General features: G+C 34.7%; 1 protein-coding gene across 1 annotated transcript; it reads right to left on the bottom strand.

Annotated features, from left to right (window-relative positions):
- Positions 1–291: 291 nt before the first annotated feature.
- Positions 292–1,638, bottom strand: LOC149535998 (aspartyl protease family protein 2-like). The gene has a single exon (XM_089806215.1). It carries the CDS (start codon positions 1,636–1,638, stop codon positions 292–294), a length of 1,347 nt encoding a protein of 448 aa, XP_089662341.1.
- Positions 1,639–16,536: the final 14,898 nt, after the last annotated feature.

Below are 16,536 nucleotides of genomic sequence, written 5' to 3' on the forward strand. Positions count from 1 at the left end.
AGTGCAACAATTGATCTAACGAATTTCCCTTCAAGCTTAATTTTACCTACTTTTATAGTTTTCTTATTCTCCTGTTATAATTTCTTTTTTATTAATTAAATCAAAATATAGGAAAATTTATAAATTAATATTTAAGAGAAAGGTAAAATCTCGTCCCAAACATATGCCTTAAACTATAGTGTAATGATATAATTTATGTGGTGACTCTTTAATTGATGAGTACAATGACGCGGTACTCTATTGTTTATTTACCGAAGTTGACAAGAACAATTACAATGTATTAAAGGATTCTCAGCACGAACCAGGGCCAAAGCCAACCCTATTGTTTGCATTGTCGAAAGCCACCGTAATACCCTGTTGCTGAACATTCCCAATGATGTTGACAGCATCATTTGCAGAGGGTAAAAAGGGGAAGCACACAACATCTTCGGCAACTTGAAGTAGAGTTCCCACAGCTGGGATATCGAGGTTGGCGTTGCCTTTGAAATGAAGAGTAATAGTTGGGATTTTCACAGCTGTTACGCTGGATAACTGATAGCAAGGTTGAACCTCTCCAAATGGCGAGGCGGGCTTAACAGCTGGTGCACGTGTCCTCATCTTTTGCTCGAATGAACTTCGCAGAGCATCGTACACGGGTTTCACCAGTTCTGTAGCCATCACGGCAGTGTCAATATACGTTATTGTTGGCAGAGCACGAGGCACCTGCAAGTTAACATTTAATCGTTCGCCTCCCACGCTAACACCTTCCAGTCCCAAGATGTACGCACTCGAAGCGAACTGGGGCTCTTTCAGCATGGGTGTGAACACTTTCACAGAGGATGGAATCCCTAAACTCAGCGACCCTTTTGCAGTTACAGACAGGTAATTGGGAAGACAGTAGGAGAACTGCCCACCTGCCTTCTGAGAAACAAGGGAAAGTGTACCCCTTCCCAACCCTAAATGCCCGGATGTGGCAAACTTCCTTGCTGGGGCAAAGCTATAGGCGCATCCCATGTGTAATTCATTGAAGCTATTGCCTCCCACCTTCAGAGTCTCTGTGATGTAATCACCCTCTGATCCTTGGGCCAGACCGTTGGTGTCGACGTAAGTGCAGATGCCCCACTTGTCGCACTTTGATTGGAAGTCCTTGGGATCAGATCCTAAAGGTGGACATTTGGAAAGCTTGCAAGCAACTGATTTGTACGAGGAGGATTGCTTTGGGACATACATGGGGAACTTCACATTGGAAGCACAGCCCTCGCACGGGTTGCATTGAATCCATGACAGGGAACTCAGCGTGTCAATTCCCATCAGTTGTTTCTGAGCTGGTGTTCCAATGGAAACTTCTACAGTGTATTCTGGGCCTTCTATTTCCTTCCCAGATGTAACAGGAGTGCTGAAGGCAGTTGAGGATGTAGCATTATTGGTGCTGCTTAGAGTAAAACTGGTAAGAATGCGATTAACAAGATATTTATCCCTTTGAAGCCCTTGTATCAACACATCCCTCCAACTTGAATTGGAGGCTACATTGAGATGAGTAATTAGTAGATCTGCTCGTCCTCTCTTTTCTTCTTGGAACGACAGTTCCTCGCTTGGTCTACCAGCCGAGGCATTGAAATCCGTCCCCTCTTCAATAAGAAATGTATTCCCTCCAACCATGTAATACTTTTCCTTTATTATTCTTCTACATTCGCAGCCGGGAGAGCAGAGGAAACAAATAAGGAGAATGGTGAGTGCCAGGAGTGAAGATTGCTTTTTGATCGCCATTGCCAGCAACTATGAGATTGAATCTGTAACAAAGCAAAGGTGCGCGCAATCGCTTTCTACGCTAATCTTTGAGTGGACGATTATGCAAATCAAAGTAACTATTGCAAAGATCTCACGAAATGCATAATAACATAATCAAAATAACAAAGAACACACAACACAGTGATTACCGTGGGGAAACCCTTCCTCGAGGAAAACCCCACCCTCCAAAACTCGCACAATGTATTATCAAACCAAGATGATTACAATACACTTGCAATGCAAGTTCTTACAGGAGCGCATCACCACAACTCGAACTTGGAGAGACTCCTTCTAGGACCAGTCTTGCAAACTAAACTCAATTACACAAACACCTCCCTAAGCCCTCCTTTTATAGTGATTTTACAACCTGGAAACCACTTATGGTTTTACAAAACCATGAGCAAAACTACCATGCCACACGTTACCCATTTTTGACATTTATATTTCCAATATGAAAAACAACCAGGTTAAAATAGTAATCCCGTCCACAATTTTGTCTCTTAGTCTAGACCCCCATAAAAGTCACAAAATGAGTCATCAAGGCTCTAAAAATAGCCTACATATATTCTACTAAGGACAAGACTCATTTAACAACTAACTAACCACTTTCCAATGCATAAACAAGTGGAAAACTCCCACAAACTAATTCTGGAATTTTCCAGGAAAAGATTGCAAGGTTGAGACACATGTTTCTCAACATTCTCCCACTTGTCGAACACCTTGCAAGAGTCAGGGGATCTGAAATATCATGGACTTAATTGCTAGGGGCCGAGAGGCCCATAGACTCTGAACACCATTTGAATTTCTCTGTGCTCACGGGCTTAGTTAATGCATCAGCAACATTCGCCAAAGTCTCTACCTTTTCCAGCTTCACCTTGCCATCCTCGACCATATCTGTCACAAAATGATATTGTGCATCAATGTGCTTGGTCCTCGCATGAGAAGTCGGGGGCAAATTGCACTCTGGCTGTCACTATAAATTGTCACTGCACCCTGTTTGAACTCTATATCCGAACACAATCTCTTCAGCCAGATGGCTTCTTTGCAGACATGAGTCGCTGCCATATACTCTGCCTCAGTAGTGGACAAAGCGACCACAGCCTGTCACTTACTCATCCAACTGATTGCACCACCAAATAACGTAAACACATATGCATTGGTGGATCTTCTTCTATCAACGTCACCAGCCCAGTCTGAATCCACATAGCCTCGAATATCCAAGGAATGCTCACTTCCTGTTCCACGAAAACATATTGAGTACTCTGAGGTACCCCGCAAGTTTTTGAAAACTCTTTTTACTGCATCCCAATGTGCTCTTCCTAGATTAGACATATAACGAGAAAGTACTCCCACTGCTTGGGCAACGTCTGGTCTTGTACAAACCATAGCATACATCAAACTTCCAACAGCACTCTTATATGGTACTCGACTCATCTCTTCCATCTCCAATGGGGATGTAGGACACTGTGAGCTAGAAAGCTTTGTTCCCATAGTAACCGGAACACTCAATGGTCTTGAATCTTGCATATTGAATCTTTTCAAAATAGTACCAACATACTTACTTTGGCCTAGCCAAAGCTTTCTGTTCCGTCTATCTCTTATAATCTCCATTCCCAGAATGTGCCTAGCTGCACCAAGATCTTTCATTTCAAACTTTATTGAGAGTTGAGATTTTAACTCTACAATCAAACCTTTTCCTTTGCCAATAAACAACATGTCATCGACATACAAGGCAATAACCAGGAAACCATCACCATCAGATTTGAAATATATACAATGATCAGATTTAGATCGCACAAATCCAAAACTCAACACATATGTATCAAACTTTTGGTACCACATCCTAGGACTCTGTTACGATGAATAAGCATAGATTGATACTCTATATCTATCTAAATCCTCTAAGCATGTGGTATCATTGAACACATGATACTATGTCATATTACCATACCTTTGATATTACTTATCACTTCTGATAACAAAATTGCATGAAAATGAAATATACATGATAAGATATGGAGAATGATTACACTATTCCTTTATCCAAGTTGTGACTTATAGGTATTGGCAGGCCTATATCACAGTACGTTCTCGAGTTAAGATCTACCAATTCAAAGGATAAACTCCGAAGAATAATAAAAGTCTTCCTTTATTTAAGTTGTGACTCATAGGCATAGAAATGTCTACATCATAATATGTGCTTGAACTCATCTAGCTCTCACAGTAGATCTCTACTATTGAACACATTATCTAAGAAATTGCCATCTCTCGTAATGTCTATTATACAAGGGTTCATTATCTCAGAGATTGTCACCTCTTAAATAATGAATACAAATGGTGGAGCCCATAACAGTCAATAGCCTAACAATAAAATAATTTTATTAATAATTTAAAGAATACAAATGTATTATAATTTTACCATACCAAGTTTTTTCTTGGAGTGATCTATCTTCAGTCGTGAGAGAAGTTTGGTCTGAATATTTAATGTCTAATCTGTAGTGCAAATGTACTCTAATTTTACAATATTCCTATCTACCATATCTCTTACATAATGGTAAGGAATTTCAATATGCTTGGACTTGTCATGAAAAAATTGATTCAGAGAAAACTTGATGGAACTCTGATTATCACAATGAATAATCATAGAATTCATTTCTTGACCAAATAATCCCACGAGTAACTTTTTAAGCCAAACTGCTTCCTGAGAGGCTATTGCTATTGCAATGTATTCAGCTTCTATGGAACTTTGTGCTACTGATGATTGTTTTATGAATATCCATGATATCATTGCTGACCCTAAATTGAAACAACATCTAGAAGTGCATTTCCCGTCAGTAACACTTCTAGCTCAATCTAAGTCTCTGTACCCATGTAGTTCCAATTCAACTTTCTCATACTTGAGCCCAAGGTTAAGGGTTCCTTGTAATTATCTCATGATGTGTTTGACCGCAACTAGGTGAATCTCATTTTGGCTCACACATAAACTCACTTAAAGCATTAACAATAAATAAAATATCAGGTCTTGTATTTACCAAGTACATAAGAGACCCAATCATCTGTTTGTAAATAGTAGAAACTATGGAGGGTGATTCTACTGGTGCTTCCTTATGTTTATGTAGATTAGTCTCCATTGGAGAAAACATAGGTCTGCAGTTCCACATTCTAAATCTCTTCACGATGTCTAATGTATACTTCCCTTGATTAAGTATGATGCTGTCAGAATTTTTTCATACTTCCAGTCCTAGGAATTAATGAAGGAGTCCTAAATCTTTCATTTCAAATTCCCTCATTACATCTTTCGTGCATTGATCTATAAGATGATCATCACATGTTATTAGTAAATCATCAACATATAGTATCAATATTATCATATCATCTTTATCCTTTTTAAGATAGAGATTTGGATCAGCTTCATCATTTTAGAATCCTAAACAAGTGAGATACATATAAATTCTTTCATACCAAGCCCTTGGAGACTATAGAGAGCTTTTTTGAGCTTGCAAAAAAAAACTTTAGGGTTATGAGTTCTAGATCCTTCAGGTTTCTCCAAATACACCTCTTGTGTAATTTTTCCATTCAAAAATATTTTTTTTACATCCATCTTATGTACTTTCCATCCCTTCAATGCTACAATAGCTAAGACTTCTCTTACAGATGTGTATTTGGCAATAGGAGCAAAGGTTTCTTCATAATCAATTTTCTCTTTTTGAAAAAATCCCCTAGCTCCAAATCTAGCTTTATATTTTTGTTGCTACCATCAGCAGCGTGCTTGATTTTAAATATCCACTTAGAAGAAACAACGGATTTTCCTTTAGGTCTTGGAACAATTTCCCAAACATCATTCTTAATAATGGATTGGTATTCTTCCATCATAGCATCCTTCCAAGATGTAGGTTTAATAGATCCTGAAATATTGGTAGGTTCTAATTTAGATAAATCACTCATGTTTGTTGTATAACTAGAAAATATTTTGGGTCTTCTGCATTCTCTGAAGGTTGCAGAAGGTGCAACGAAGTCTTGTGCTTCTTCTACTATTTTAATAGCCCAAAGTGGTCTTTTCTTTGAATTTTGAGTTTCCTCAAGATTAAGATTTTGAACTTCGTCTTCAATTTATTCAATGTTCTCCCTTTGAAACTTAGCTTCAATATTTTCTTCAGAACTAGGTTAGGGAGAGGGTTCTCCAAAACTTAGGGCTCTTTTGAATGCTACATCTTCTTCAAATATTACATCGCTACTAAGTTCAATGTTTTCCTGACCGAGTATGAAAATCCTATATGCTTTAAATGTTTGACTATACTAGACAAAAATACCTTTCAGCCTGGAGGGTTTTAACTTAGTTCTCTTTTCTTTTGGAACATGTATATATATTGGGCATCCAAAAAATCCTAAGATGACTTATTTTAGGTTTAACCTTAGTAAAGACTTCTTCAGGAGTTTTATCTCTAAGGTAGGAGTGAGGACTCTTGTTTTGAATATAGACAACAGTACAAGAGGCTCCTGCCCAAAGATAATATTCTAGATTTTGATCAAATATCATAGCTCTTGTTGCTTCTATAATTGTTCTATTCTTCCTTTCTACTACCTTGTTTTGTCATGGGTTATAATGAATGTTATACTCCCTTTTAATTCCTACTTCTTTACAACTCTTTAAAAAAATGTGAAGTATATTCCCCTCCATTATCAGTCCTAATAGTTTTAATTTTGTGTTGTGATAAGTTTTTAGTTAAGGTTTTGAATTCTTTAAATATCTTAAGGATTTCTTCTAATTCTTTACACTTTAAGAAGTAAATCCAAGATTTCCTAGAGAATTTATCTGTAAGAAAACATATAGTACCAAAATCCTTCAAGCGAAGGAACAGACTTACGCCCACATAAATCTAAGTGGATTAATACCAAAACATTGTTAGTTTTTCTAGTGCTATCGTGAAATGGATTTTTTGTGTTCTTACCCAGAGCGCATCCTTTTCATATGCTTGAGTGATCTTTATTCAACTTAGGTAAACCAGTTACCATCTTCTCCATAGCTGATAAGGTTTTGAAATTTAGATGTCCTACCAAGTTGCTTTATTTCAACTTAAAAAGCAACTTAAAAACTGTTCAAACAATTCTAGTTTAGGATTTTCCGTTATTCAATAAAGGATTGCCCATTATTCAATACAACTCTATTAGTGCAAGCTTAGATAAAAACGTGAGGTAGCTTAATGTTATGTTGTGTATTTCATTGTATACAGAAAAACTATACTTACAAAGATTAAATTTAGCTTGTATCATTTACAAAAATAAAACTCTTTTCAATAATGAAGATAATGTAAAATTTCAGACTAAATTTAAGAATGATGTTGCGGGAGAAGTGTGTATCAGTATCATCAATCTAAAAGTTTAACATTTAAGAATAATGGAGTAGGAGAAGCATGTATCAATATTCCCAATCTTCAAGTTTGTTGTTGATATTTGTAAATTACACTAATGGTCAAGCAGCAAAGTCGTCACAAGAAAAAGACAATCATAGATTTAAGAAATCATATACCCATAACTATTCCCGAAATACTAATTCATCATCAAATAAAATGAAATTCTAATAGGAATACTTCATGTATAATTTTGAAAAATTATTTATATAAATAAAATTTTAGAGCATGAACTTAAATTTCTAATGTCTACATTGAATCTTAACAGTAATTTCAGAGATGAACAACTAATGACTATCTCAAAGTATTTAATAATGAGGAACCATATAGAGGAATGCTTTATCTATTTTATCAGTAATATTATTAAGTATAAGTTTTGTTAGCATGCAAACTTGAAAGAAATAGTAGCAGTTTCACAGACTATAATTTATGGTAGTCAATTTATTTGTAAGACTCAAAATGTACAAAAAATAGATAGTTAGAGACATTTTTGTAAGAAAACTTTTCAAAGGTTTGACATTATGTGTAATGCTTATGTCTTCCTTAGCAGTGTTGAAGTCTGAATCTTCAAACAAACTTTTTTTAGTGTTCTGCTGTGATAAATTGCACTTCTCTCCAACCCTTGCCTTAACATTTCCTACAATAAAAAGGAAGAGAAATATAAGATTTTTATGAACTGTAGTGAATCCTCATGGGAGGGAATTGTTATTGTCTTGCCAAACATCAAATGTAGAAAATCCTAATATGTATGGTGGGAATTCTTTAAATAAAACATATAGTATCTGACACAAACAACTTTCAAGTAAGCAGCTGATCTATAATGTAAAAATTTCTAGGTAAAAGAAGACCTCAAACAAAAAAGAATAGCAAAGATCACTTGTCCAATGGTTTGAAAAAAATTGTGGACATCAAAAAAATGTAATCAGTAAATTATTTGTAACCAAATTTCTCTTACAATTATATGAAATGAGACATCTAGTGCTTGGAAAGAAAGAGCCTTATCTCATTGTTAGTTATTTGTAGAAGTCTATCTCTGCAAGAAATCTGCCTAATGGACGAAATGATGGGTTTCCATAGGGAGGTAGATCAAATACAGTGACACAAGCATAACTTCCAATTGTAGGGAGCTTAATCTTTTATGCTAATTAGGTCAAGGTTAAATGTGCTCTAGGTGGTTGTCTTTTATGCTAATTATCTCAGGGTTAAATGTGCTCTAGGTGGTCTGTAAATCCTCTAAGGGAGAATCTACTGTTCAAACTTCAATTGAGACTTCCACCAAATTAATTATATGGAATATCAAAGATATTTGAAACACTTGGATGCCTCATAGGGTAGAGCTAACTTATGTGGTTCGGGCATTATCTATGCCTTTCTTGTGATGGTGAATTAGTTCTACGGTTATACAATCTGAACCACAAGTTTATAAATAGTAGGTATAGATTGGGAAAATGAGTTGAATCTCTATGTATGTCAATAGTTTTTGAACAAATGATAAATTTACCTAAAATTAAAACCAAAAGATATGTCCCATATATGGAGATTTCTACTAGTTGAACTGATTTTCATGGAGAGCTCTTAGGATGGCTAGCTTATAGTCCAGAGCAACTGCTCACACTCTGAGGAGAACACTTAAAAGCCAAAAAAATCCTCCAAAATGAATCATTGAATGTGAAAAACTTGAGATTTTTACTTCTAGATTGAAATTGTGTCATCTTTATTAAAATAAAGATCCTCACAAAAAGACTTCTTAGTATCATGTGTGTAATTAAGCACATTTCAACGAAACTAAATAAAGGATGGTAAAAGAAAATATAATAAGATATCGAATATTAAATATAGTGATTTATTATCAAATATAATAATATAATATATTGTTCAAATCTGAATAGATATTTAATAAATATATATTAACTTATAATATTGACTCATTATTAATATAATATTTTATTATATTATTAATAGTTTATTATATACTTGGAATGACCAAATAGGATTCATCACACTTTCCATCCCCTTCCACGAACATTATAGAGAACATTATACACAAAGGTTCTAGTTTAATCAATCACCAAAATAGATGCTTATCTTATTGGCACAACATATTGGGACCCAAATGCTCAATAATTTTATAAGATAGAAAATTGGCCATGGACTTGCTTATTGGGGTGAGTTGAAGTTTGATAAGGTGACACTCTCTTAGGTTGCACTGTAAAAAATGCAACACAAGGGCATAATAGACTCGATAGGGTTAAACAACAAGAACCCTAAAATTTCCCTCATGTATTTTCAAATTTGTACAATTCTAAAATATACTGCATAAAATTCTGAGTGAGGCATACCTTAAACAAAAAAGTACAAGTCCTAGGACTCCACATTTAAGAAAAGGTATATCATGAAGTGATTGAGAAGGAAATAATTGACAATGGCCTATGAGTGTAAAAATTAGAGACATACGATGTTGAATTCTGGATGCGAAGCACCTCAATCTAAAAAGAAAAGCACATTGGAAAGGCAGCCATTAGGCACGGTCTCCAAATATAAGATTAAGTGGAACATAGCAAAATCTTACCTCAATTGACAAGGTGCAATCCTATGATGTGGCACTGGAGCCAAACTATGTCCCCAATGTGGTTGGAAAATTAAACATCTGGAAAATGCTTACAAGCATTATAATTTCCTATAATAGAAAACATTCAATTCTAAATGTGGTGACAAGAGACAGATTCTGAAATTCAACATCTAAACCAAAGCACATTAATAGTTTTCTTGAAAGGGTACAATTAATCATGGCCTACAATTTTGGGTGTGTCATACTTCAAGTGTGAAACTACCAGACATTGTCTGTAATCTAGGTCAAATATATGACTGAAGCTACATGTATATAAGAGGATAATTGGTCACATGCTTCACAACATGTGTAATAAACAATTGAAGAAAATGCATTGCAATTAAAATGAGTCACAAGCTTCCCGAAGATTCAAAACCATGTCAAAAATGAATTATCCATTATATTTTTAAATCCACCATTGTCTATAATTATAATGTCCAATTTAAAAAAAATGGAGGATGAGAAAGAAGCTTAACTAGCTTTATGTAATTAGGAATACCCAACTAAACCCAAAACACGTCAATGATAAGATAAAAGGAACAAACTTTGCCTCCGTAAAAAACCCTTTGCATTATGTAGCCCTGTATAACCACCTTCCACATCTATCATACATGTAATGATGTAGCAATATGCAAGCTAGCCCTTGAATTCAAAATAAAAATTTTAAGGCACACAAACCTGGAAAAAAATTAGTAGAGAATACAGTTCTATAGATATTATGACAAAATTTAAAAATTATGTTACTAACTTAATGACCGTTGTTGACCTACTCAAAATAGTTTAGTCATGGACTTAATTTCTTTCCTACCTTATAAATTACTAGTTGGATGGCAATTTTATCTGTAAAAATAATAAATAAGGGAGATAGAAGATGTGGATCCAAGTGGCTTCAATTAGGGGGCTAAATTTATGTTTTATTCTTTCAAATTTGTTCTTCAACAATAAAATATTTAATAAATAGTGTTTATTTAAGTAGGCTTTCTAAGAACAAAAAATTTGAAGCGAAGGAGGAGTTAACATTTATGGCAAGTTTTGTCATATACCTCCTCTCCACTTCCCATCCATCATCCAATTAATCTAAGGACATCCGATTCAAATAGTTCCATGTCTAAATGCAACTTAGCATACCTAATGTGAACTACAAAGAAAAATCCCTATGCCTAACAATATAAGAATGTGTTTTGAAAGGGCACTAACCTTTGGCCTTAAAAGCCAGTAGGACAATAGAGCTAATATAAAGGAAGATCAATATTTATGTTCGATCTGAATGATAAATATCTGAATAAGAAAACCTTAATATTATGTTGTCGTCCTCTTGCATGGTCATACCATTCTCACTCTTGTAATGAAATAAGACTGGGCAGGAACAACTCTTCATTTTTCTGCAAAAAGCATTATATATCAGAGGTGGGAGTACGGGTTTAAAAAAAAAAGAGAACACCTTTTATAATACGTAAAAATAAGTAGTGGATGGAGCCTGTCAGTAATAGCAGAGGTATCAGTGTGGGTAAGTCGGGGAGAAGTTGGGAATGATAGCTCCTAGTAATTGCATTACTTTAGACCGATCTAAAACACCCGTGAAACAATGAAATCTATCTCTAAGGGTCTCAATCACGAGTATCAACTTTTGTATCACTATCATTAGTGGGTCAAGAGGGAAATATTGCTAAGCAGTAAGTATAAACTTGGAATTCTTGTGTTCTTCCAGCATTTTTTATAGTGTAGCTCTAATGGCATACTAAGCCAAAGGTTTTTCATGGTCTTCTGAGAGACTACCAGGCTAACTGTTGCTTTTTCTAGGTTTTAGATGAAATTGGCCAACTTGTTGGTTCGAGCAATTTTCTAGGGCTGTTGTTTCAAGAAATCCAAGATGAATTATCTGATTTGGCTCCACATTGTATAATGAGATGTGGAGATCAACACTCCAATCATTCACATTGATAGGTTATGCGCCTCTAAATGCAATCACCACCAATTCATATTTTATATTTTATAATAAAATATGAAGGTCTCAGTGGATTTAGTTTTGCAAGTAGCCTAAGATCAAATGTTGCCTTTTGAGTGTTAGAATAGTAAGCATATATATTAGATTGATCTATTATGAACAAAAGCTACAAAGTGGCAGCGGGAGTCCCTGCCAAGCAGGTTATAATTAGGACTAATAGTAATGTATGGTGGAACATTGACCATCAACTTAGTGCAACAAAATTCAATATAGTGCCAAAATTTCAAATCTGAAAGAAAATAAACAACTTTGCAACAGTTTCAAAGAGGTGTATGGTCTCTTCCTACTATTGATGCCATGTTTTTTTTTCCTATTCCAATTAGGTTTTTGATATCGCTAAAGCTTTGTAAGCTTTGGATTTACTTCAGTACTCCTCTAAAATTCTTCTACATATCAAAAACAATTTGTCTACAAAGCATGCAGTTATAAAGGATATTTCTAATATGAAACTTATGATTATAGTCAAAGTCCATTTTTACATTTTTGGACATTCTCATGCACCCGTTTCTTAAAAATCTCCTCTGCTGTCTTTTGAGTTTCTATTATTGGCATAATTACAATGGCTAACTATGTAATAATAGTTATATCACTTCATAGCTACATTGTTAGCCCTATATCTCTTCCTCTGCTAATCAATGAATCATCAAACTTTTTATTATTCACTCACATTTGGTATTAGAGAGAATAGGATATGTATGCCTGTGTAAAGATTCATTTGTTTGACTAGTTAATATTCTAATAATATTTTACATTTGCATAGGAACCTTTAGCACTCACGTAGTAGAAAATGTTTGTGTCCTTGCTACTACCTGGTAGATATGTAAGAAAAAGTTGGAAATACAGACGAGGAATTATGAAGGAAAATGCACTTTTGAATAGGTTTCAGGTTTAGACTCAGGATGTGAACAAGGTGGCGCGATCCAGAGTTGAGGATAGTGAAATGTGAGAAGGAAAAGTGTAAGATTTTTATTTTATTTTATTTTAAAAAAAAAACTAAAATGTTTTGTACATGGTTAAGGTGTCTTCAAGGTTGTTCTAATGGAAGTGGAGGCTTCTATAATTTATAATCAACAGTCTTAAACCAACCCTAATGTTACCTATTCAAAGCCTAGAAAACCCTATTTGTAGATCATCTCAAAGAGAAGACCTAACCTCATAAATTTAATTTATTTTTGTCTAAAATGATCCAAATATGGATCTTATAAGCTTTGGAAATGAACAAAAAATAATTAAAAAATAATAAACTACTCGTTGTAGCTTATAGTCATCTTTGGTTTGGGAGTTAATATACAATCGTTAAAAAATTTGCTACTCATAATCTACAGAAGAATAAAATATTTCATTATGATCTATAAAATTTTTGATCCAGTTTTGGCAAAGAAAAGGACCCTTCACACCATTACTTTAAAAAGTCCTAAATATTATGTACATTATAAATGACAAAACTTAACTAATTTATGAACCAAAAAAATGATGAATGAGGTATAGAAAAATATGAATTTCTTTTTATGTATTTACGTCTTGCCAAAGTTAATGACTAACTCTGAGTTGAAATTGTAAACTGACAAATATCATATATTTTTCAAAAATTGACATGTCCTAATATGATTACAAAACAGAGTCGAGAATCAAATTTGTGATTAATTGTGGGTTGAGTTGTATTTAACAGAAGTAGGATAATTTCTCATACCTAGTATAACACTGATTGGCTTTGAGCATGGGAGCCTTTTGCATTCATAGGCCCTACAAGTCAGGGAACAGAAAGTGAGGTTGTGTGGGAAAGGGAGACAAGAGTGTTGTAATATGAATCTGTAGAGTAGAAGAGAACCAAGGTAGTGTGTTTAACTTACATTGTTCCTCTGCAATACTTTGTATGGTATCATCCATTGATATTGTAAAAGTTCCATAAATCTCAAATGTTAGTAACAGGTGAACAATTGTGGACATTTTTTTTTCATAATTGTGGATTGATATTTCTGCAAGCTCTAGAATGTGTTGTTCAACAAGTTTTCCATTCATGATGCAATTAGAAATGCCTTCATCACTGTCCACAGTGCATTGTAAAGAAGGTTGATATGCAAATGTGGTGTCTTTTGCACATGTGAGATAGTTTGCCACTTTTGTTGATGGCAATTCAATTTTTATGATACAGCTGAGTGGTTACAAGTAGTGCAGAGTAATTGGTATGGAGGGAGATATGCCTTCTTTGGCTTTAATATTCCAGATATCTGTAGTAGTTGTAAAAAATGTAAGGAAGGCTAAGTTAGTTTGAACTAGGTAGTTAAATTCTAGAATAGTTGTGAGATAGAAAGTTTAGTTGATCTTGATACTAACCTGTTTTCAACAGGAAGCTAAATTTTGTAAGGAAGCTTTTCGATGTGCATCATTTAGCAGGTTGATAAATGTTGATGGAGTTGACTTTATCAGAGTTGAACCAATTGGTCCACTCCGAATGACATTCTTTAGCAGGAGAAGGGGTGTCCTTGATAAGGCCAATATTTGTTTTAGTGTTGTGAATGCTGCAATGTAGTTGTCTGAAACTATCGCCTAAAAAAAGATGCAAGTTGTTAGGGGAAACATAGGCATAAGTTCAAAGCATGATAGTAGGAAGAAATTACTTGGTATTTATTGCAACAATCTTACCATAGTTGTGTGATATATATTTTATCCATCTTTAATATGGAATTGAATTTCAAATCCTGATTGATAATGACCTACAACAAGAATCGCAAATGTTTTCAAAGGTCGTGGATTTGTTGACTGTACTAGGCGAGAAATGGTAGTATTGGGCATGAGCTTATGGTGGTTACAAACTTTTCCAATGGTTTGGATATGTTCTTGCAGTGATTAGGAGACAATATTCAGCATCACCTCTTTCAAATTGGCCTCTTTTCCTGATTGTGAAATCTGATAAGCATATACTTGAACTAGGCAAGGGCTTCAGAAAGTGTGTTTTTATTTCTTTATTGGTAACATTTGTAGTGATTTTTGTTTGGCCTAGTCTGTCTACGAGGTCGACATGAGCAATTTGTGGTTTTGATGAGTTGTCAAAATCTTTTGCTAAGGGCGGTCCATAAGTGACAAAAATATCACCTTCGAAGGCACGTGCAAAGAGGGATGTGCAGATTTGTATTATGGTTGATGGGAAAAGTTGTGATGGCTTTAGCCTATATGCAAGAAAGATGAGAAATTTTAGATAAAGCAGTCTAGGTAGAGTTGTAAGGAGAAATAGAGGGTTGTACTACAATGTTTACCTTTTTTGGTCTTGCAATTAGCAAACAACTTCAGTTGAAGATGTGGATGGGCTATTGACAAACATGTATCAAATTTAGTATTACAAATTAATATTATATAAGCTTTGGAGGTTAGGTACAAAATGTTATTGACTAAAGAATGAAGAAATCAAATTTTGAATCTAGTTGATGGTACTTTGAGTCAGCGTTAGCCCGTTTCTTATAGATTAGGTTATTGTTTGTTGTAGAAGGTGCTTGGGACATGGTGGATACTTTTTGTTGTTGGTTTGTGCTTGAATTGTCTCCATCAACTAGGCAATTGCCTTCATGTAGAGGCATTGGCGACCTATTGAACAAATGCATAACATAATTGAGTCTTAAGTGAATAGTATCAAGTAAGCACTAAATAAAGTATGTAACAAAAGCAATAAATGATTATGATACAACTCAAACTATACAATGGCAATACCATTGTGTGTCTGCTTTGTTTTCTTTTGATGCATCCATTGTGGCTTTGTCAATAACCTTCCTCTGTAGCAGTGAAACATGTTTGGAAGATACTAAGTACAAAGACTGTAGAGAGGGCAACTGTGTGGACTTTTAGGCTTTTCAAATATACGTAAGCAATCGAGTCATTTAAAAATATGTGAACCATCTATGCACAAGTATGTGAACTTTACATTTTCCATAACTGAAGACTGTGTCTGAATAAGATCTAGCTTGCAACTAAAATATTTTTCGATTCAGTTTCCTTGAATAGAGGAAATGAGGTTGTGCAGTATGAAAGCAATATGCCATTAGCAAAGAAAAACACCATATTGTAGTACATTACTGAGGCATGCTGATGTAAATGGAAAAAACATTAAAGAGCACAATCTAAATCTACACATTTCTATAGAAGGTAGGAAATAGTGTGACCCATCAAAATGACTTCCAACATGTGGACAATTTCAGATATGACAGAGGTTCACATATGGAGGAGAAATCATGATAGTATAATTCAACACCGAGTAATTCGAATAAGCGATAAATGTGATGGTGAAAGACTATAACAGAAAGTGCATAGTTAAGGATATAAACACATGATAATTTGTTACCTCTATAGAGGAAAAAAGTTAGTTGTACACGCAAGAATATGGTTTTTAATATTTATTTATTTTTATCAATTGTATTTTTCAAGAAGAGGCATAGAACATATTTGAGAGGTAGGATGGAAGATAAATAATTTCTAAGAAGAACTCCATGGCTATGGTGAATTTCCCTACTTCTAAGCTTATTGTTGTTGTTTGTGCTGAAGGGGGAGTCGTAAGGATGCTGCCAAATGATGTGGCCAGTAGGCATCTAGTCGAGTGAAAGTGGGAAGAGTTGGGTCAATATTTTGTATCCATATCTAATACAATAAAGTGCCAGCTTGTGTCGTTGGTGTGTTCACAACTTGGGTTATTTTATGGTATTGCATAAACTTGACAAGAGTGGATTGAGATTTTGTTGATTGTAGCATGTCAATGTTAAAGT

Source organism: Cupressus sempervirens, chromosome 10 (genome assembly GCF_028749045.1).
Source record: "Cupressus sempervirens isolate cs-2001-9-10 chromosome 10, ASM2874904v1, whole genome shotgun sequence".
NCBI lineage: Eukaryota > Viridiplantae > Streptophyta > Pinopsida > Cupressales > Cupressaceae > Cupressus > Cupressus sempervirens.